The sequence below is a fragment of the Felis catus genome, chromosome C1 (genome assembly GCF_018350175.1).
Source record: "Felis catus isolate Fca126 chromosome C1, F.catus_Fca126_mat1.0, whole genome shotgun sequence".
NCBI classification, from domain to species: Eukaryota; Metazoa; Chordata; class Mammalia; order Carnivora; family Felidae; genus Felis; species Felis catus.
Window position 1 is genome coordinate 13065803 of NC_058375.1, and position 23131 is coordinate 13088933.

The window sequence follows — 23131 nt, forward strand, 5'->3', positions numbered from 1 at the left end:
ACCGATGAGAGAAGTCATTAAAGATAAAAATATTGATAAGAGCAGGCTGGGTCTCTTCTTCCAGAACCCAGTGGGAAGTTGCCTTCTCCGTGGAAAAAAAAACCATCCCATGCGTCCAGGGGACATTTGTCATCCTTGGTCTTAACCCAACCCCTTCTTATCTTGCCGACAGGGAGAAGGATGGAGAAGGGGGCTGTGAGCAAGCGAAGCTTACAGGAGCATGACTCAAACAGCCCATTGTGAAGGGAGCTAACCCCGAGAATCGGCTTTGGAAATAAAACACGAGGCCGGTCTCGTTTCAGTTTGGGTGTTCAAAACCCCCTTTGCGATGTTGTTTGAGACAGACTGAGGTTGGAAATACAGGATCCGAGAGGACTTAGAAACGCTCCCCCTCTCTGGGCTCGTCGGGAAAAGTGTTAGATTATTACGGTGTCGCTGTTATGGACGGAATGTTTGTGTCCACCCCAAATTCATATGTTGGGATCTGAACCCCACCAGGGGGTGCCTCCAGAGCCTTTTGCCTCCAAATGTGCTGAAGCCTTAAGAGTCCCAGCTGTGCCCCCAGGACAGCTGACTCAAGGTGACCTATACACAGGATTCTAATCAAAAGGGAGCCCAGAATCAGAGCCAGGGAAAACCCTGGAAGCTGTCAAGGATTCGTGAGCAAGTACAGAATCCTGCCTGTGGGATTTTTCTTTTGGAAGCTTGGTCTGTAGGATAATCTGTTGTAATGTCGAAAGATGGTCGTGTTGACTTGTCGTTTTCCTGAAAGTAGTTGAAAGGGCGGGCCTACCCCTGCCGACTCCATCTTGTTCTGTGTCCTTCACCTAGACCACGCCTCCTCCCCTTGAGTAACCTCCCACTCACCCATTCAAACTTCCTGATCAAAACACGCAGGACTCTGACCCTTCCCCAGCCAATCGGCCGAGGCCACGCCCCTTCCCCAGCCAATCGGCTGCCCCTAGACCCCTATAAAACCTTTGTGCTTGTGAAACTCGCTCTCTGTCCCTGGTATCTCACCGCTGCGTTGGTGCAGGTAGGGGATTGAGCTCGAGCTAGCTCGAATAAAGGCTCTTTTGCTTTTGCATCGGACTCGGCTCCCTGGTGGTCTTTGGGGATCACGAATTCTGGGCATAACAGTAGTAAACGGCACCTAATACAGCGCCTCGCTCACTGTAAGTACTGTATGGTGGTGATGATTCCCAGATGCCGTCCCGGGTGCTGGCGACACTGCAGTGAACAGATAGACAAAGCCTATCCCCTTGTGGGGCTGATGTTCTGGTCAGCGGGGATAGAAGGGTATCCGTAATTGTTACTAAATCCACATAAGTTAAAACACAGTGTCGGACAGAGACGTAGGGTTATGCAAAGTAAAGCAATTTCAGGGATAGGAGAGAAGTTAGGTGGGCATTTTGGAGAATTTTAGATTGGGCGATCAAGGAAGGCCTCCGGGGCGGGGGTGGGGGGGCAGTGGGCATGACAATGAGCAAAGATCAAAATGAAATGAGTAAGCAAGCCATGCACATAGTCTGGGAAGATAGCGTTCCAGGAAGAAGAAACAGCAGGTGCAAAGGTCCTGAGGTACGAACGAGCTTGGGGTGTTTATGGCAAAACAAAGAGGCCAGTGTGGCTGGAACGGAGTGAGCCAGAGGGTGTGGTAAGACGCAAGGGAGCTGTGCTGGCCTTCCGGACCACAAGAAGGTTCTCACTGTCCAGCGAGCTGGGAGCTGCATGAATCCTTGGAGCAGGGGAGTGGTGCGGTCTGCTTGGCGCTTCAGAAGCCACCGGCTGCCGTAGTCCCAAACAAGCATGTCGTATCGGCGGCTGAAAGCAACAACCGTCTCTTGGCTCACATTTCTGTAGGCGAGCAGTCTTAGTGGGCTAGCCTCATTTCCCTGTTCGGGGCCTCACAAGGTGGTGGCCTTCCAGGCTGTCGTCCGGAGATTCTGGGGGAGAATCCACTTCCAATCTCGTGCGGCTCGCTGCAGAGTTCGGTTCCTTGTGGGTGTAGGACCGAGGCCTGTGTCTGCTCGCTGGCTGGCCGTGGGGACTGCTCTCTGCCCCTGTAGGCTGTCTGCATATCCCCTCTTCAGCCAGCAAGGGCATGCCGGGTCCTTCTTGGACCTTGACGTGCTTTGCCCCCCACACACGCGACACCTACTTGCGGGAGGGCTCTTCGGGTGTGAGCAAGCCTCTCTTAACGTAGACTTGGAAATTCAGAATTACACCGTCAGGTCAACAATTCCACCCTCCATCGTGCGCTTCAGAGCATTTATTAGGCGCTTCTGTGTTCCTAAGGCTTGTTGTGGATTATGGAAGGATCGAAGGGGGGAGAAAAGCAACCACAGAGAATTTCATCTCACCGGGAGCCGAGACTAATGGTGCAGAAAGCAGGCGGAGGATTTGGGAGAATACAAGGGCGCCCGGGGCTGAAGGATGCAGAAGGGGAGCGAGTCTGCCAAGAGGTGCGCTTCTGCGTTTACGCATCTCCCACCGGCTTAATTCTGGGCTCTTTCCAGGTGCGTGGGCCCAGCAGCTAACAGGGGTTTCACGACTATTTGTCCGGTAAGTGAGCAAGTAGATGAACCCGTGGGCTTCAGTTTTCCTCCCTGAAAAATGGGGACATTGGCCTCCCCACAGGCTTGTGCGAGGATGAGACACAGAAGGACTTGTCTGCGTGCGACGAGCAAAGCGCTTTCAAACGCAGTGCCATCTATTTGGGGAGGGGTCGGAGATTGGCTTTGATGGGCCCCTAGGAGGCGGTGGCGGGAGGAGGGGCGGGAAGAGCCCTTCCCATCAAAGGCAGTTAAGTGGCCAACATTCTCACGGGATATCCCGAGTGCCCCTGAGAGGAAGGGCAAAGGTCCCAGAGGGCTGCGTGGGCACGTTGAAGGCAGCCTTTGTCTTCATTACCTACCGGTGGGCCTCCCCACCAGGACCTGGCTGAAGACAGAGATCAGTTTCCCCGGGAAGAAAGGGGTTGGCCGGTTGTCCCCTTGGGCTAAGATTCATATTTCAGTGACACGATCGGCTTTATTTATAATATGCCCAAACTAGAAACCACCTGAAACATCCCTCAGTGGTAGAATGGATAAATGTATCGCGGTATCTCTTACAACAGAATATTACCCAGGGATCGTACTTTTAAGGCACAAACTACTGATAAACGCAACTCATAGATGAATGTCACACACACCTTGCTGAGACACAGTGGCCGGACACACAAGGGCACGTCTTGCGTGATTCTATTTCTGTGAGGGCCAAGAAGCAAAGCTAATCGGGGATGGCGAAGCCAGAACAGAGGGTACCCTTGGGGTGGGGGCAGGGGCCTGGCGAGGAGCACGAGGGAACTTCCAAGGCTGCTGGGAACGTTCTGTGTTTTGATCCGGGGTGGGGGGGGGTGGGTTGCGTGAGCGTGTGATATGAAGACATTCATCGAGTTGCTCACTTGAGATTTGTGCATTTTGCCATAAATCCTGCTTCTAAAAAGGAATAAAATCATGCCGACCGTGCTAGGGTCAGCCGCGTATTGAGTGATACATTAGTGCTGTGCATGTATTCTCTCCAGCCCCGGGAGGCAGGCATCAGGATTCTTGCTCGATGGCTTACGAAGACTGGAGCCTCGAATTCCCAGAGCATGGAGTTAGGAATGGAGCAGGATGCCGGCCTGTTTTCACGGTCCGCCTCCAGCCCATTCCTACCGGAAGGGCTGGCTGGCCTGCTCAATGCCTGCACACAGCAGGCTTGCTGTTCTTGGGTAAGTTGAGCTAGAACTACCATGGGAGTCTCATTCCTGAATTTTATCCAGCCCTGGACGTGGTTCGTGCAACTCTTCCGTCGAGGTCCCATGCCTTTCTGTCCTCCCTGGGAAGCAGGAAGCCTGCAGCCTCGGAGGATGGGAGTAAATATCTCCGGCTCACCCCGCACCGACCCACTTCCTCCCCATCTCACCCCCCCCCACTTCAATCTGTCCCTTGGCCCGAAGCAGGAAGAAGTTAGATGGTGAGCAAATCAGGCCCGAATAGCCTTCGGGTGACAAGAAGGCGCTCTATAACTGAACAGCTGTAATAGGCTGATGTGTATCTTGCACGACGCGTGCGTTTAATAAAGTATTAATATGAGGACCAGATTGCTTCTGCCAAGCAGGCAGTGCAAGATTGGCGAGGAGGGAGGCACTGAGTGCTCCCCTGGGAGGCAGGAGCCCTGAAGACTCTCCCCTTTGTGAGCTTGGGCTCCTTTGCTTTGCAGAATAAATGCATTTGGCCAAGGGTGACCGTGAGAGAACTTTCTCCTGGGATGCTTGTATCGCACGATCCAAATAGGTTCTGGAGGGCAGGAGAGATGCTCTGATGGAGTGAGTTGATCCATTTTGGTGGTAAAGAAGCTCGGGTGAGAGGCGTTGGGCACAGCGGGTGCCGGGGTCGTGTCGAGGGGGAGGTTTTCAAGAATCCACCTTCCCAGCTTCAGATGTGTGCAGGCTCTCTCGGGCTCTCGCGCCTGCAAACTTCCGAGCGCACAGTCCTACCTTCCAGAAGTTTGCTCTCCTTCGCTGTTGGAGGCACGTTTGGGGCCGGACGGCTCTCGATTGCGGGGCTTCTCCTGTGCCTTAAAGGATGTTTGCACATCCCTGGCCACGACATGTAGATGCCAGCTGTGACAGCCAAAAAGATCACCAGACCCTGCCAGACGTCCCCTGGGGAATGCAAAAATTGCCCCTGGTTGAGACCACTCTGCTTTATGGGACCATTTCTTTTTTTTTTTTTTTTTAAGTTTTAGTTTATTTATTTTGAGACAGAGAGAGAGAGAAAGAGAAAGAAAGCGTGAAGAGGGAGGGGCAGAGAGAGAGGGAGAGAGAATCCCAAGCAGGCTCTGCACTGCCAGCCCAGAGCCCGATGTGGGGCCCGAACCCACGAACCACAAAATCATGACCCGAGCCGAAACCAAGAGTTGGATGCTTAACCAACTGAGCCACCCGGGCGCCCCCATGGGACCGTTTCTAGTGGTTTCTAGAGTGAAGGTTGCAGGTCGCATGGACCGGTAAGGCTACCGCCCTAACGACTTGAGTCGCCCTGCTTGAAGAGCCTTCACTCGGGGGCTTTGATTCTGCCAAGCGAGCCCGTCCCCTAAATCATCAGTGGGAAAGTCTGTCACGTGAGTTTATTTAGCACCGAGCAGATCCAGTGAGCAAAGCCACGCTTCATCGGGACCATCCGAATCACAGATGGGAGGAGACGATGGCTACTGAACAGATTCCCTTTGCAAATTTCCAGATCCGTGGGTGCCAAGGTGAAGGAAGGGAGAGAAAAATAAAAGATCCAAAAATTAAGGATTCCTTTATCATGCCTTTAGCTTCCGAGTCCAACAATTAATTCTTATAGGCTAAAGGACCTCTGTGTTTCTGAGGCATTATTATTTAACGTGGGCCTATTTTAAATTGTAATTTTTTTCATTAAGTTGCCTCGTTTTGCTGATTAAGCCCAGTTTATAACCTAGCTTAGACGATGTTCCTTGAGTAATAACTATTTTTCTTGTAAAATATTCCTTAATAACGTGTGATCCATATTTTAAATTTTATTCTAAGTCAGAGAGGCCTCCCAGTGGCTCATGAGTCTGTCCTCGTGCTCTCGAAGGAAGTTGGAGGACACAAGTCAGCCAGGCGCTCTGTGTGCTCCGTAGAGGGTACAAGGTGGGGGAGGGTGATGCCTGTTCAGCCTCTGTGCTCCCAAGGCTTAGCCCCAACGGCCAACCCAAACTGGGCCGTCTGCCCCAAAGCTTTCTAGAAAAGTCCTTTGAGCAGTCTTGCTGGTGCCAGAGGGGAGCCCGTGGGGAAGCCGGGCAGCCGAGGCAGGGGAGTGATGGCCGGGCGGTCTGCACCTGCAGCCGCCCCTCGTGAGGGGCACGGCAATCAGTTCCCTGTATCTGCCTTGTCCCCGGCCCTCCCAGCGCTCAGATATAAGGATAAGTCTCCCCATACAAAGAAGGCGTTTTGATGTCACCATTGCCCTGAGCAGTGAGCACCGTGAGCCCCTCTTTCAGAGGAGACCACTGAGGCCTTGGGAGGCATGGGGACTTGCCCTGTGTGTCCACAGCAGAACAAGCCAGGGCTTTGGCTTCAAGGTCGGAAGCTGTTTTCCTTTTCTTCCTCCGCGTTGTCGACTGCACAGCCAGCCCTGCCCGGGAGGGCCCTGGCCCTGGAGAAGGCCCTGCAAGGTGGCCAGGGCTCGTCGGGCATTTCGTGGGCATCCTACATCACAGCCTTCTGCCTCCCGGAAGGCCCACCTGTTCTTGGATGCTGGCCTGACCCAGGGATAGAGAAACAGTGGTTCCCCTCACCCGCCTCCAAGGATGCAGAGAAAGCTCCAGAGGGCACGGCAGGCTGTCCGATGAAATACAGCTGGAAAGAAGCCGAGGGGCTGGCAGAAGGGCCCCAGGACTCTGCTTCAGGAGACCTGGGTCCTGGTCTTAAGTTACTTGTCGATTGTTCCTGTGACCTTGGCCACGGCTCTTCCCTTCTCTGGGCTTCAGTTTATCCATTTGTAGAACAGAAGGGCCCCGGTTCAAGATCAAGAAGGCCACTTCCCCATGGTAATCTGTGGTTTGGGAGCCCAGCTCAACGACAGTGTAGCCAGAACCATCGACGGATCTTGTGGCTTATTTCTTTATCTGCCCGTTCACTTTGTTTTCACTGAGACCCTTCTGAGCACCTACTGTGTGCACGATATTAATGGAACGTATTAGTAGAACCACTGCTGTGACAAAATCTCAGCAGCTGAACACAGTAACGTTTTATTCCTCACTCGTATCCTTGTCCATCGGGGACCGCGGGAGGACGTCATTCCATGCTGTCATTCAAGTACCCAGGCTCTTTCCGCCTGACGGCTCTGCCCCTCTCCAGGTGCTCGGCGCCCCCTCCGTCCAGGCAGCTGGCACAGAGAGAGGGTGGGGAGGATGGCACAGGCCGTTCCTAGGGCCCAGGCCTGGAAGCCACACTCCACTGCCAGGATTCAGTCATATGGCCCCACCATCCCGCAAGGGAGGCTGGGAAATGAGCCCTCGGGGGAAGAAGGATAGGGTTTGGGGAGCACGCACACACGCAGAGCAGGTGCCGTGTACAAGATAGAGCAAAGACAGCTTCTGCGCCCCGGATGGACTCAGGTGAAGGAGCCTGGGACGAGCAGAGCACGAGGTTCCAGATGGAGACCAGCATCAGCCTCCTGCAGGAACCCAGACCCTTGGCCCTCTTGTCAACTCAGGACACGCCGCCTAATGAAGCTCTTCTCCCCCATCACCTTCCCTGGTATACAGCTCAGAGCCAAGGCGACTGACTGAACGAATCCTGCCCTTCTCTGTCCTCAGTGTCTCCCATCCACAAAATGGGAAGAAAGATGACCCCCTCCCCGTCTTGGCTCGCCAGGGAATTGGAGCAGCGTCAGGCGTCAGCAAAGGGTCACAGCACGGCCTTCCCCAGCCTTCTTATTAATAGTATAACCACGTCATTATCAATAATGAAACACAAATTAATAATAAATAAACAAACTAATGATAAATAATGCATACATCATGAATAATACATTAATACTACGAGGCTTTTGAGCGTCTATTGCGTCTGACAGAGGGGAATTTGATTAGCTGGCTGGAGATCACAGAGTGGGAATATTTCACAAGAGCCTGGAGATTGGGGCAGGGATGGATGCCGGAAAGTAGCAGGCACGTCTCCCTGCAAAGGCTGGGGGGGCTCAGAGCTGAGCTGGGGGAGGTGAGAACCAGGAGACGGAGGGTAGGGACCCCCCCCCCAGGTGTTCTTTCATGGCCTAAATTTAGGGTAGAAACCCATAGCCCATTAAGGCAGAAAAACTTTTCAGCCCCAACAGTATCGGATGTTATGGCCAAGGCTAGGCCGGCTGAAGTTGGCTGTAGAATTTATTTGTTCGGCCATGAATTCATTCATTCGTTCGTTCGTTCGTTCATCCATTCAGTAAGTGTGCCTTTCATGCCAACAGTGTAGCCAGCAGCATGCTAAGCCCTCATGTTGCAGGTCATGAGACATGCTTTTGGCTCTCCAGGAGCTCACAGTCCGCGGTAGTGGGAGACAGATTAGCCAAACGTGTTAGGGCTATGGTAGGTGGTAGGAGAGGGGTACTTACCTCCGGCTTGGGGTGCTGGGCGTGGGGTAGGTGAGGTTGGGGCTGGTGTCAGGAGAGGCCTCTGGCATAAGTGATGTCCAAGCTAAGCCCTGAAGGCTCTATGGAAGCCATGAGGGTAAAGTGATGGCAGGTGCATAGACCCAGGAGCCCCACGATGTCTAGTATATATGGGGAGCACTGAGTGATTCCGATGGCTGAGGCTCAGCCTATGGAAGGCAGAGGGACAAGCGATGAGCTGAGGAAGAGGCAGGCCAGGGGGGTGAGGGGAAAAGGTTTGGACCTCATCCCAGAGGCAGCGGGGAGACGACGAAGGATTTGGATCCAGTGTGTGACATCAGGACACCGGGCTGCAGCATGATCCTCACGCGTCCAGGGCACCACGGCCAGCAAGCACCGTCATATGCCATGTCCGTGCGATGGCTCGTTCACTTCCTCCTCTGTGCAGCATGCCGGCTGAACACCCACCACGTGCCAAACATCATGCAGGAAACCGGACAAGCACATCAGGTCCCCGACCTTAAGAAGCTCCCGGTCTGACGGCAGAGACATACACAAAGAGCCGTGTGTGACATTACCGTCGGCGTGGACGGCTATGATGGAGACGTTTACAAGGGTCTGCGAGCTCAGAAGAGGGCACATCAGACTCGGACCAATCAAGGAAGGGGCGGCTGTTGCGTTGAACCTGGAAGGGCACGGACAAATCTCCCTAAATGAACTCAGAGACGGGCATTCCAGGAAGAGGAAGCAACCCAGGCGGAAAGAACAACCTGAGGGGGTGTGGGAGGGGTGGTGGGTGGGTGCCACGGTGGCACAGACGCGGCGTGAGACTGATTGAGTTGGAGAGGCTGAGAGAGGCGAGCTCATTAGGGACCCGGTTGGCCATGACAGAGTCTGAACTTGATCCTGAATTGGAAGGCAATGGGGTAGGGAAATTGCGTGGCATTAGCCAGGGAGGTGGCGTCGTCATATTTGCATTTTAGAGACATCGCTGAAACCCCAGGTGGGGCTGCGTTGGAGGGCCATGGCTGGAGGCTGTGCAGGGTCCTGGGGCGGACTTCTAGGGGCCTAAACCAAGGCAGGACTGGTGCGGGGCAGAGACAGTTTGGAGAGCTATTCAGCAGGAAGAATGGATCCGTCTTTGAGACAGGTGAGCCGTTAACCTCTCCTCTTCCCTCAGAGGCTTTTTTTTTCTCAAAAGGCCCCCTCCGCCCTCTGCGCCACCCCTCACCCCGGTCCCCGGCTGGGAGCACCTGTTAGCCCCGCACGGAAGGTGTATTTCACGGAACCCTCTGTACCTGCCTGAAAGGTCTGGTCGCATTAATTGTTTTGCTGTAATAATATTTATTATGCTAGTAATTACGCGGCACAGGGAGCCCAGGGAGGCTGTCACCAGTGCCACGCTGCGGTATTTATCTTCATGAGGTGGGGTGACCTCTTTTCTTCATGAGTGGTGATGCACGGAGCTCCCGCTTTCACATGGAGGTAAATCCCAGCGCCACAGAAAGGGGAGGGCGTCATCAGGAACTTATGTGACCCCGACCCCCATGGTCGACCGCCCAGCAGGGTCTTAAATCCAGCTGGTGGGGCTGTTGCCAGCATCCGACTGTCTGTCTGCTCCGAGTCACGTCTTGGTGAGCCCAGGCTGATTCTCCCCAGGGAGAGGGGTCCTGGAGTCCCTGCCCGCCCACAGGGAGCTCCTGGCCCGACGGTCTGATTCCTCTCTCGCTACTTTGCCTCAAAAAGTGATGACTTCAGTGACACAGAACAGGCACTTCTGGGCCAAGGTGACTGTCCAGAGCTGGGATCGGGGGACTGTACGTCAGGGATGCGATAGAACAAATTCACCCATCTGGCCTCGGGTCTCTCGCCGTCCTGGAAAAGTTATCAGACACATTCCCCTGGCCTTCCTCGCATCCTCTGCTGGCTTTGAACTTGAACGTGGCCTCAGCTACCAGTCATCCCGCTGCCCCTTGTGGAGGTGTTGTGTCCTGCTGACCCAGCCCGGTGTCTGATCCCGCCGGCCTGGAGCAAGGCTTCTTGTGTCCTTCTGGGCACCTGCCCCTCCTCCTCACCCCTGCTTTCCCCTTGCTTCCCATTGGAGGGCAATGGGCAGGGGGCTCTGCAGGAGGGATAGCGAAAGAGTACTGGATTCAGAGTCAGAGGGCCGGCCTGCCACGCCAGCTTCTGGGTGATCACGAGGAAGTCGTTCTGTATCGCAGAGCCTCTGTCTCCTCACCTGTAAAGTGGGGATGCTATCCCACAGGGTTGCTATGGTGACCAGTGAGATAATAATTACAGATATCCTTTGAAAACTGCCCAGCACCAGTCACCTGTTTTTGCTCAGTTTGGGGCTCATTCAACACATATTTATTGAAATCCTATTAAAATGCCAGGGACGGTTCTAGTTTCTAGGGATAAAGTCGTGATTAAACACCACAAAGTCAAGGACTTTGGGCTGAGGCTCTTTTTACCTCCTGCTAACACAACTGTGAGACCTGGACAGAATGGATGGACACCTATTTGAAAAATCTAGCACATAAATCCTTGCAGGCGGTTTGGGGAAGAAGCCTGGAGTTTAAAGTACCCCTGAAAGAATGAGTATAAACACGTCCATAAACCAGACTCTCGTAAGGTAATCCTGAAAATGTCCAAGATACAAACTAAAGTCACAAAAGAACTGTGAAAGTCTCAGTTCACACGAGGCGACGATCAACAGGCCCCACTGATAAGATGGCACCTGGCTTGGAAGGTATCTGACAAGGACTTTAAAGTAGCTATTGTAAAAATGCTGGGACAGGCAATCACAAATGGTCTTGAAACAAGTATTAAAATAGAAAGTCTCAGCAAAGAAATAGAAGATATAAAGGAGAACCAGGCAGAAACTTTAGAGCTGAAAAATACAATAACTAAAGTTAAAAAAAAAAAAAAAGAAACCTCACAGGATAGACTCAGGAGCAGGAATGAGATGACGGAGGAAAGTCTGTGAACTTGAAATAGATCAATAGAAACCATCCGATCTGAACACCAGGAAGAAAAGATTGAAATACACACACACGTGCACACACAAAATCTCTGCTCTCATGAAGCTTCCAACCTGGTTGGGTAAGGGGGTGGGAGAGGGGAAGATCAGTGGACAAACAAATAAATGTGTATCAGGCAGGAATAAATGTTTAGCAAGAGAATGGCAGGGATACGATTTTATATAAGAGAGCTGGGAAGGGCCTCTCCAAAGAGCAGAATGGAGGGATTGAGCCACGTGGGTGCCTGGGGAAAGATTGTTTGGGGAGGCGGGACCGGCAAGTGCAAAGGCCCTGAGGTGGGGATATGCTTGGAGTATTGAGGGGCGGGCAGAGGTCATTGTGCGGGGGGGTGGAGGAATGAGGGAGAGAGTGAGGGGAGATGAAATCAGAGAGGGCAGAGGTGGGAGCAAGGATCCCAGTTGGGAGGCATTGTAGTAGACCAGCAACAAATTATGGTGACTGGGCCCAGGGGGTGGCAGCGGAGGGGTGAGGGAGTTGGATTCTGGATGCATTTTGTAGAGAATGCAGGCCTTGCCTGAGCCAAGGAAAAGTAGGGGGAAGCATCACTTCCGTTTGGTTCGTTTGAGGTGCCTGCGGACATCCAAGGGTGCGTGAGGCGGTAACGCAGGACCCTAGGTTCGGAGTTCCTAACCCACCTGCTGCAAGGTGCCCGGTCACCTCTGCTGGCAGGAAGGGACACGGGACACCAGCTCAGCACAGTGCCCCCAGGAGGAGTGGGACGCTGTTCAGAATGCACCAGTCACGCTGTCCCCTAACAGTGAGCCTGCTACTTCTGGCCGTCCCCCCCTCAAGTGGACGCACGCTACTTGCTGCTCTGGGGTCCTGCCGGATGGCGGTTCAGCAAGGGCCGTTACGCATGGATCCTGCTGCCTCTCCACGGCTCGTGCTGCCTGTGCTCTTGGCTGTACCCACTGTGCGGCCTGCTGACTCGGCTGGTCTGCCTTACATCCTCCCGTGACCGATGGGGTGGCCACTCACCGCCCAGGGCTCATTTCTTCTGTTGGACAGAGTCCTCCTGCCTGACCTCCATGAGAGGCCCCTGGGTACTCTAAGGCGGCACCAGTGCCTGTCTGGGCAAATGTGGCCAGAGAGGCAGGTGCAGAAGGCACCTGAAGCTAGGTGACACAACCTGGCCCAGGCTGTGTCACACAGGGCCACCGGGAGGAGATGCTGGCTCAAGAGCCCTCCTGGACACAGCACCCACTGTATGGAACAGTCCAGGGCATGGGCCAGAATTAATCTGTTCCTTCACCCAACAGAGACTCCTACGGAGGCACTGCTCCAGGCACATAGGTAACACGGCACCTGGTTACAGCCCGTGGCCTCACGTCGTGGTGACCATTCACCAACTACACCGTCACGAGTCCTGTTCCGTGATCTAAGCGGTAGGGGACAAGGGGTGTTTTGGGGACTGTGACAGCCTGGGGCGTCAGGAAAAGATTTCCCGAGGAGGTGAGATTTCCATTAATCCTGGAAAGATGGGTAGCAATTTCCCAAGCCAAGAGCGAGGGCTCAGGACAGAGGGGACCATCTGTGCTAGGACTCAGCAGTGAGGGACGGGGCTGCTCTTGAGGAAGAACAGAATGCAGAGGGGCCTGGACGGGGATTTTGAACTAGGCGTGTGCCAGATGTCCCCGAGAGGGTCTGCAACATTTCCTATGTGCCAATTCGAAGCTCTGAGGTCCCTAAGAAGGCCAGAGGCATGCCTTCTAGAGAAAGCAGACTGGCTGCTGGTGGAGGATGCTAGAAGGGCATGAATGGATGCAGGAAGTCCAAGCCAGACCCCGACCTCACGCTACTCCGTTAACCACCAATGTCTGCTGAACCCCTATGGGGTCGAGCACCAGGGACGAGTTAGCCTTTACTCTGCCAGTCCTCGAGTTGGTCAAGGGAGGTATGGTCGCCCTCGCTGTTGAACTAGGTAGGGAGAGGTTTAAGCGCTGCACCAGGCCAGCCATGGGCCATGGTGGAATTATAACTCCCGTGACCACCTTGTTTTGGTTTCCCAGGGACTTTGTGGTTTGGTGCTAAAAGCCCTCGTCCCAGGAAAGTTCTCGACCTGGGCAGACTGAAACATCCACATAGGTCACCCTGATATAACTTCTGTCTCTTTCCGCTGCATCAAGGCAGGCCTGCACCCCTTCCAGGGGGCCAGACGCGAGCCGGCCTTCTGGAAGCGTCCCCTCTGAGCTGGGAAAGGGGAGAGGAGGGACGCTGGGATATCACAAGGCGAGTTACCGGACGCAGGAGCTATTCGTCATCGCCTCGTTGGGGAGGACGCCTGGTGCCTACACATGGCCTGTGATTTTGCTAAACGTATCTTAACAGGAGCGGTATAAATGATGTCAGAGATAGAGGGGGAGAGTGATGGCCGCATTCGGGATAATGAACTGCTTAGTTAGGATGAATCCGGCTCCCCTCCTGATCCTGCTTCCTGATACTGTGCTCGGGGGCTCTCACGCAAAGGTCTGATGGGTGGCAAATTTAACGCCGAGAAAGACAGAGCTCCGTCTTTAGCCGGTGGCGGATTAATTTACGGATTCACTTCTCGGTGAAATGGTGTTGAGTTGTACCAGGAACCAAGGTGGCAAGATTTGGGCTCGGTTAACATCCAACTTGGGGTTGATTGGAGCTGGAAGGCCTCCAAGATCCAGTTCATCCCTCAGTTTGCAGACGAGGAAACTGAGGTACAGACAGAGGGACAGCCTGCCTGAGGTCGCAGAGCTGGTGGGCAGCACAGTGGAGACCAGAACTCAGGTCTTTTAGGCTCTTTTGACTGTGCTCCCTGCCTCCTGGCTGGTGGATGAGCCCCTCTCCCCTGACCCCTGCCTGCTCAGCCTTCCCTTCCCACCAGCCCGATTGGGGCCGTGGCGGCAGGGGTGAGGTGGGGAGGTGGGGAGGAGGGGTCCTGGCAGTAGGGGGCCTTCGCAGATCTCTTCTCTTTGCTTTTCTGTCCTCCGCCTCGGGAGAAGGGTGCCATGTGGGTCTCCTGGCTCCGGATCCCCGGTCATCTCTAAATCCTTTACTCCTTGACCAACTTCCAGATATCAGACCCCGCTCTTCCCACCTCTGTCCGGGACCATCTTTCTTCAGCCAGACAGTGGGAGGTGAGAAGGAATGATGGTCCGGGAGGCCAAGAAGCATGGTGTCACCTCACCCTGTCGGGGGGCACCCGCCCTAGGTGGGCTGTGGGTGGTGAACAAAGCCCTAGAACCCTGTGATGATTCCCATCTCCACATTACACATGGGGAAACTGAGTCCTGTGGGGGCCACATAACTTGCCCGGGTCACTACTGAGCGGTAGGGCAAGAAACTTGAACTGGATAACTGACTTCAACCTTGTTGGAGGCGTGTGGGCGGGAGAAGCAAGGAAAGTGAGGGAGGAACTTTCAGACAAAGAACCAATGTAAGGCATTCGGAAGGCGATGGAATCTTGTGGAACAGCAAGCGGAGAGATGCTAGCCGGATCTAAAGGAGATCTTCTGTGCTTTCCTTTTGCCAAAACCTCCTTGACCATGAACCCTCCTGTGTGTGCCTGTGTCTGGGAAGGTGAGTTCTCACCTGTGGTGCAGGTGCTGATCGGCACTGACCCGGTCCTCTCCTGGTACAGGTGTCAGAAAATTGCCTTGTCACCTGGCTCTCCCTCCCTGCCTAGCTAGCGACCCTCCCTCCAGACCTGAGGCTTAGAGCCCACAGTCACCTGAGGGCTCGTCCTGGCCTTGGACAGGAACCATCTGGGAGCCTGCAGCTCGTTATGAGGCTCCGATGGCAAGCCTTGGAGGGAATGGGCCGTCCCCTCCGCCCAGCTTCCCTGATCCCAAACCCAGGCCAACCCGTTCGCAGTTTCCGCCGCTCCACGTTGGGTTCCCCGTGTGCCCTTTTGGCCCCTGCATTGGCCGTCCCGCCCCATCTGAGAGCCAGGCCTCTGTGAAGACACAGTCAATGGAGTGGCGAATCGGGGCTACCCTCCCCGAAACCCCACGTGACCTCAGCAGGTCACGCGACTCCGCTCCGGGTAGCCCCAGGAGGCAGGGGTAAGAGACTGGCCTCCAAAGGGGGCAGATCAGGGTCCCAGCTTTTTCTGCTTAGGTGGTGGTGTCATTGGACAAGGCCCTACCCGCCCCCCACCCCCACCCCCACCCTGTCCCCGCCCCCGCCCCGCCCCCGCCCCACCAACCCGGAACCTCAGTTCCTTCTTTACGACAGAGAAATCCCCCCGGGGCCGTGGCGGGATCGTCCCCACCTGCTCGTAAGAAAGCTCCAAAAGCAGCACTTGTCAGATCTCATTTTAATACTCTACTGATATTAATGGAGCTCGCATTCCAGAAGGAGAGGCAGATGTGCAAACAGACAATTACACTCCAGCGTGACACACGCAGCCAGCGCGGCATCTTATGTTGCACAGGTTGTTGCTAGAGCTGAATGGGGGCCAGAAAGCGCCACGGGCGCAGGGAGATTGTAGTCCCTGCGCGGTGGCCGGAGCCCCAGGGTGGCTAGGCTCGGCGCTGTCACCCGCCCCCGCCCTCCGAGCAGGGGGTCTTGGGGAATGGGAGCCACAGTCCCTTCCGCTTCCGGTTAGAGACCTGTTCCTGGCGTTTGTTGCAAAGGGCTCTAGCAAGGCCAAGGCCAGGAGGAGGGGAGGCAGGCGTGACTCGGGGGCTGCGGAGAAGGGGAGTGAGTGCCTCCCTAGCCATCTGTCTCACTTGTCTCCCCTCGGCCCCTACCCCGGTTCTAGTCTTGCAAGGTGCTGAATCAAAGATGGGCTCCCGGGGATACAACGTTATGAACAGATTTCCTACCCGGGCCCACCTTGAGTGAACACCCTGAGCGCACTCCAGCTTCAGGCCCTTTGCCCACGCGGCGTTCTCCATCCGGAATGCTTTCCCCCTAGAGACCTGCATGGCTCACACTTGCCTTTATTTTGGATCCCATCCGAGAGGCCTCCTGGGGCCACCCTGTCCAGAGGGGCCCCTGCCCCGCTCTCTGTTCCCTGGGGCCTCTTTACCCTGGTTTACCTTGATTCATGGCATTTATCAGCACCGCCCGTATTTCCTTCCCCTCGTTCCCTTCTTTGTAGCCTCCTTTGCGGTAGCCTCAGCTCCTGGAGGGCAGGGCTTGTCTCTTCTCCGCACTGTATCTCTAGGGCCCGGAGCGGTGCCTGGTACGGAACAGATTCCCAGTTTCTTTTCTTTTTCACGAATGAAGGCAAGACGCAAGAAGGGAAAAGAGAAAGGCTCTGAAGGAGAGAAGGGTGCTCCATTTTGTTTTAACGCAGTGCCGGGAATAGAAATCCTGTTGCCTGAAACATTTATCAGAAGCTCCCTGTTGTCTACACGCCCTGCGAAATGCTGTCTTAAGGTGTCAGAACCCCCCCCCCGGACCCAGGTGCCCCCCTTCGAAATCTCCTCTTTGGGAGTCCCACCCCCCCCACCCCCTTCCCCCGCTGCTGTGCAGAGGGCTCTTCCCTGCTCTCACCCTGCACGCCCCTGAGCCCTGTTGCCCCGGACACCGGCTATACCTCGCCGTGTGCCTGTCACACGACACCTGGTTAGCCGAGCTTCACGTGTTCCCCTCCATCCCCACCGATTCACACCTGTAATTCCGCCGGGGCTTGGCACCAAATGGCGACCCTGCAAGCTGGCACCTGTATCCCGCCCTGGCCTGCCTCACACGCACACACCATCTGCACTCACCCCAGGCCGGCTGCGAGATTCACCCATCCGAGAACGTGTCCTTCCCACCTCCTTGCGGTGGGAGGGGGGGCCCTTCTCTGCTCTTGAACTCCCCAGCCATCTGGCTCGTCGTTTCAAAGGTGAGAGCCCCCCCAAGGAGGGCAGCCACGCTGGAAAGGTGAGCCCAGGGGTCGGCCCCGGCCAGGGAGCGATCAGCGGACAGGATCGGGTCCTAGACTCCTGTCTCGGCCCCCTAGCAGCATCTCCCACTCCTCCCCTGTGCTGGGTGGGAAGGGTCTGCCGACCCTTTCCTCTCCTTCCTCATCATTAGAGAGGCTGTGTGGATAGTATGGCGGTCAGAATGGAGCAGACGGTGGGGCTTGAGTCCCAGCTCTGTCGCTTAGAGCTGCGGGATCTCGGTAGGTTACTTTGCCTCTCTGTTTCCCTTCGGAAAGCGGGAGGAATGCGGGCTCTTCTCTCCTGGGAATTCCACGACAGCCCGTTGAGTGAAGGCGTGTTGTGCACTTAGCCTGGAGCCTGTCTCAGAGTAGGCGCTGTGGAAATGTGACCCGTTATTATTTCCTGCTCGGGATCAGCTTGCCCAGAGTCCTCTCTGTCGTGGGCCTTCCGCCTCCTGAGGGCAGCCTCCTTGTTTGTCGTGGTTTGGGACCCAGCTGGGCTAGGGGACTTCCCCGATTGCCCAGGCCGGGAAGGCTTCCTTCCCCCTCCTTTCACAGCCCCCACTGTCACCCACCCACTGAGTGTGACCGTGTTGCGAAACTGTCCCCAAACTGTGCGCGCCTAGAGGACAGGGCACTGCTAGAACCACCCTGCTTCCTGGATCACGGTCCTGCTCAGAGCAAGTGGGAGCAAACTTTGGGGCTGAATGAATGAGGAAAGGAGGGAGGGACATTGATCCTTCCAGTTGGTTCCAGGCACTGCTCGCAAGGACCACGCAAGCTCCGTGGGGCTTCCTGGGAGCCTGACCTCCAGCCTGAGGTTGAGGCTACCTAGAGGTGAGCCTCCTGCCTTACTCCTCACCCTGGCCATTGGGACCTGACGCCTGGTGCCACGCAGGTCAATTCTGACTCCGGTTTCCCCATCGATCCTGCGGAGGTCGATTCTTATTTCTTCCCGCCCCCCCCCGCCCCCCCCGGCCCCCCGGGAGTGTTGTAACCATTAAGCTGCAGGCAGGGGTCAGGTCCCTGGGCTCGATCCGCTCAGGTTGCCTGCACAATTGAAATCCCTGAACCCATCCTGGCTAGTTTTCTCATTAAGACAATTGGACTGGATTGATCCATTAGATCAATGGCGGGACATCAGCAGGCGGGAAGCCAATCAGAGGGGCCAGGGCGATCGGCCTGAGAATGAGGCCCCCTGGCGAGCTGGAATGGGGCTTGGCCCTTGGGGATGGGGCTCTGGGAGGCAGCGGAGAGGGTCAGAGGTCTCCCCGAGCCGGACATTGGTGTGGAGACAGGAGTGTTCCCCAGGGTGTGGCTACCAGGTTAAGAGTCCTAGCTTCTGGGGCTCCAGGGGCAGCTGGTGGGCGAGACGCATCACCTGGTGCTTGCAGAGGATTGGACTCCTTCCCAGGGTGGTCAGCTCATAACCACCCCTCCCCACCATGGCCTCCAGGGGGTACTAACTCTCCCCTTGGATGGCAAAGTGTGTGAGATGGGAGATTTGGCGGGGGGTGGGGGAGGTTTGGGGGTTCAGGAAGCAAACAGAAGTTCCTCAGGGAGCTCTTCCCCTTTCATCAGGAGTGATTTGGTTCGAAGGCTGGGAATGGAGGGATCCGGGCACCTCGGGCACCATGTCCCAATGTGGGTTCCATGGAACCCTGACTGCACAGGAGGCTGAGGACTTCAGGGATGGCTAAGAGACACGTAGTCAAGTAGATTTGGAAATGCTGGGTTAGATGCTTCTCGGCGGGCTTGTTTCCCATGAGACTTAACTGGCTAATGCATATCAAGACCCTGCAAAAGGGGGGAAAGAGGTATAGTGGTTGACCGCAGGACCTTTTCTCCGGGCATCTTGTAGAAGTCCATTGAGGCATTACCTCCAGCTGCCGGCAGGTCCTACTTTCAAGGGAAAATTGATCCCAAGAAGTGTTTCAGGACTAGAGGGATCCACAGGCTCTCAGGACGGAGACACCAATGACAAAGAAGAGAGCAATGACCTCCATTCAGGCCGGGCGGGTACCGATCACACAGGCTCCAGTGTGAACAGCACCCCTGCAGACGGGTCAGCTCCCTCCCCCCCTCCCCGGTCAGCCCAGCCCTTCCAATCCTCCCATGCCCTCACCTCCCCTTTCTTCTTTTTCCTGTAGGCTACCTGACTGTCAACATTGAACCTCTCCCACCCGTGGTGGCTGGTGATGCCGTGACCTTGAAGTGTAACTTCAAGACAGATGGTCGCATGCGTGAGATCGTGTGGTACCGGGTAAGTGATCACAGTTGTCCCCACTATACCACCGCCAGGACTGAAGGTAGAGTCCCCAGAGCCCCTCTGGAGACGCTTGCAGGCTTGGCCATGTCCTCAGTCCTAACGCAGCCCCGTGTCGTCCTGTGCCCTCTGCCAGGCTCCCATCCTCTGCCCGAACCCTCCTGCAAGACCACTTTGTTCAGCCTTCTCTTTTGTCCTCAGGAACTATCTAGGTCTGGTCTCCTTTGTGTCCCTAATTTGCCCCTTTGCTCAGGAGACCCCAGCAGTACCAAGTTTGAGTTAGTAAGAACACTGCTGTGTAACAACCAAGAAACGTCGGACGTTGGGATTTCAGGCTGGGGGCTTTGGGTAATCCTCTTGGCGGAGGAACGACCAAAGCAGCATGGCATCCTGCCCTCTTAAAACGAATTACAGAGACGGTCTGCCTTCTAATTCAATTACGTATGGGACTATCCTGGTGACTGGCACCTGATCTGGGTCTGAGAAGGGGTGCCGTTAGAGACACAGAGAAGCCCACTGGTCCAGGGCCCAGCTGCTGGCAACAGAAGGACCCGCTCTGGGTGTTGGGCACAAGTGTTGGCCTTTCCAGCCACCGATAGGAACCTTCTCGTGTCTGGACGGGGCATTCCAGCCCGGCGTCCCCTGGCCACTGGGGAGTCAGGGCTGGCCGGGCTCCAGAGAAGGTCCACTGGGAATTGATGTTCCTGCAATGCCACACTCAGGATTGCACAGAGCAAAGTACCGCCATCTTGGGAGCAGGTTAGGCAGAGAACTCCCCTTCCGTGATCTAAAACAGGCTTTGGCAACACTTTTCGGTGAGGTCCAGATAGTAAATATTTTCCTCTCTGGGGACCGTATGGTCTCTGTCACAACTACTCGGCTCTGCTGTGCTGGTGTGAAAACAGCCACAGACAGCGTGGCGATGGAAGGGCATGGCGGGGTTCCAAGAAATCTTTATGCATGGACACTCAGACTTGAATTTCATGTAATTTTTATATGTCACAAAATACTCTTCTTTTTTATTTCTGTCACCCATTAAGAGAGGTAAAAAGAAAAAGAAAAAAACATTCTCGGTTCATGGGCTGTACAGAAACAGGCTGTAGGCTGATTGGGTCCACCGGCCGTGGTCCACCAACTCCCGATCTAAAGCCACACTTCTTTAACCTCTGTCTGCAGCATTGCCCTTTCCTCAGATGAGACCAGTAGATGACACGGTCAAGTGCACCTGCTCTGGACAGAGCTGATGGAGTGGGGGCTGGACAGAGCTGATGGGGGGCGAGGGGGGCAGGTGGCACGGGCAGTTTGATAATCACACATCTAGAACTGGTTCCTTTGCCCCTTTACACGGTGCGGTGCTTGGAAACCCTGTGTTCGAGGATCCCGCTGGGGCACACTCACCATTCAATGCCCTGACCCAGAACTCCGCTCCTCAATCTCCTTCTTGCTCTCGCGCCAGTCTTTGGTGGGACCCTCCTGTCCTTGCTCTTCCTTCTTGCAGTCTTGGTCTTTGATTCCTCACTTGCTGGTCGCTGCTGTTTTGTTGACTCTGCCTTGGGTTCCTTTTAACCAAGATCATTGTTCTCCAAGGTCACGTTGTAGCCCCTCCCACTTAAAATTGCCCCTAGCCGCCCCCCCCCCCAAGCTCTCCAGGCAGCCTGGGCCCCACAGGTGTGAACCTGATGCTCTCGACACCCCTGGGGGTCCCAGCTTTAGATAAGATTTCCATCCCGGATAGATCAACAGGCCTAGAGAAAGTCAAGGCATATGTTAAATAGTGCCATGAACTGAATCACTAAGAGGCGTATTTACATGATATGGGAGCTGCTTGGCTGACACACACAGCCAGCATCTCATTAGCACCTGGCAGAAGGACTGTGCTAAATTAACTGCAGCTCACTGCTAACGATGGGACTGTCTCTCCCCCAACCATCCGTAGATGGGATCGGAATGAGGGGACGTGAAAGACCCGCCCGGCTGGCGGAGAGAAACGCGGAGACCCAATGGGACCGCTTAACGGAGGTGAAGGGGGGAGGGAGCTTGCAGACAGGGAAATACCAGTGGACGACACCTCATTGCCTCCCCAGCCCTCGAAGCAACCATCCTCACTCTTGTTTGAAATGGAATTTTTCTGCCTCGGTGGTGAAAGTCTGCCTGCAGAGGTGGCTGCCGATGTGGGGACAGCACGAAGGCCAGGGCCAGGTGTAGGAAATCGGGCGCAGGCTTCCACGTGGCTCCGCGCTATGTTCTCTGAAGATGAGGGAGACGCGGGCTTTCCCTTCCCGTCTCTGCACCCCCCCCCACCATGCTGGGACTCCCCCGTCGCCACCGCCCCCATCTCTCCCCCCCCCCACCCCGCCCCCCAGACTGCGATCACGTTGATTGCCTTAAGAATCAGTTACATCTCTTACGGTGGCGGGCCCTGTGTGCTGGGCTATGGTAGGCTGCACTAATGAATTTATTTTCCTTCATTTCACATCCTTTGACTCGGTGCCTCTGGAGTGGGGAGGGTATATGCAGATGTATGCAAATCGCATGCAAATTGCCCACTGGAGCCAACTGTTTGGGCCCTTGTGATTCTGTAGCTGGATTGAGGTAGCAGGCTCAGCTGACTCGGAACTCTCCTTGGGACCAGGGGAGCCCCGCGTGCCCTGTCTGTGATGGTGAGGACGGGGGCAGAGGCCAGTGGCAGGGCAAGGGGGTGGGGTGGGGTGGGTGGGGACAGCTCCAGGGAACTGGCTCCATGCTTCCAGTTCTCTCTGCCTGTTGCCACTCTGGCCTTCCCTCACCGATCGCCTCTTTTCCCAGGGAGCCAGCTGAATGGAGAGAGATAAGAGCTTACCAAGACGGGGGCTGCAGAAGCCAAGTCTCCTTATGCGGGGTGGGGCTTCTGGAGGATGCGAAAGAAACAGCAGTGGGAGCCCCGCTCTCCTTCTCCAGTCCGAATCCACCCCCCTCCAGACAAGTCCCTACATCTCTATTCTCCCACCTCCATTTCCCGGCAGCTCCTGCCCCCCACCCCCCACCAAGCAGGGAGCTGCCCAGCGTTGTTTGTTTTCTGTACGTCTGTTTGCTTCCCCAGCTTCCTTTGCCCATCCTCTGTGAATGAGCTTACAGAGCCCGGCTTGGAAGGAAATGAATAGATTACACAGGCCCAGCCAGGGCCGTGTCTCCAATCTCTTTAGAAGGGAAAAGCAGGGCATTGTGATGAGGCCACCACTGCCCGCTCAGCCCAGTGGGCACAAAATGGCCCAAGACCTGTGAAGCCCAGCAGCCTCCCCTCTGGTCCTAAAGACATTATCTTAGCAATGGAATCATCCTGAGCTCTCGGAAATGGAATGAATGGGTTGGATTCTTTGGGTAGATTGGCAGAGCTGATGACGTTGCCTGAAGCAAAAGGGATCACTCCCTTGGGGTTCACAAGATCTCTGGCTGGACATTGGGGAAGATCTTGCCATGTGGATGTCTCAGGCATGGGGTGGGGGCAGGGGATAGGAGGAGGGGGCCAGGGCCTGCAGCTTGGACACTATGCCCCATAATCTTCCCAGTTCATAGCCGGGGGGAAATGCCGAAACTATAGAACAGATTCAAAAAAATATATGTGATCAGATCCCCAGGCTATTCAATATGGCAGCCATGGCTAGTCACAGGTGGCTATTCAATCTGAATTCAATTCAATTCAAATCAAATCAAATCAAATTAAAAATTCATTTCCTCATTCAGACTAGCCCTATTTCAAGAGCTCACTAGCCACATGCAGTTGGTGGCTACCATGCTGGACAGAGCAGGTATGGAACATTCCCATCATCACAGGAAGTTCTATTGGATATCC

The 23131-nt window shown here is 55.2% G+C and overlaps 1 protein-coding gene across 2 annotated transcripts in view; it reads left to right on the forward strand.

Moving 5' to 3' along the window:
• The window catches only part of IGSF21 (immunoglobin superfamily member 21), a 236864-nt gene that overhangs the window by 82805 nt on the left and 130928 nt on the right, over positions 1-23131 (forward strand). For both annotated transcript variants that reach the window (XM_045035175.1, XM_023258215.2), the window contains exon 2: positions 19187-19299. In XM_045035175.1, coding sequence (XP_044891110.1) covers positions 19187-19299 — 113 coding nt within the window. The remainder of the gene's footprint in view (positions 1-19186; positions 19300-23131) is intronic.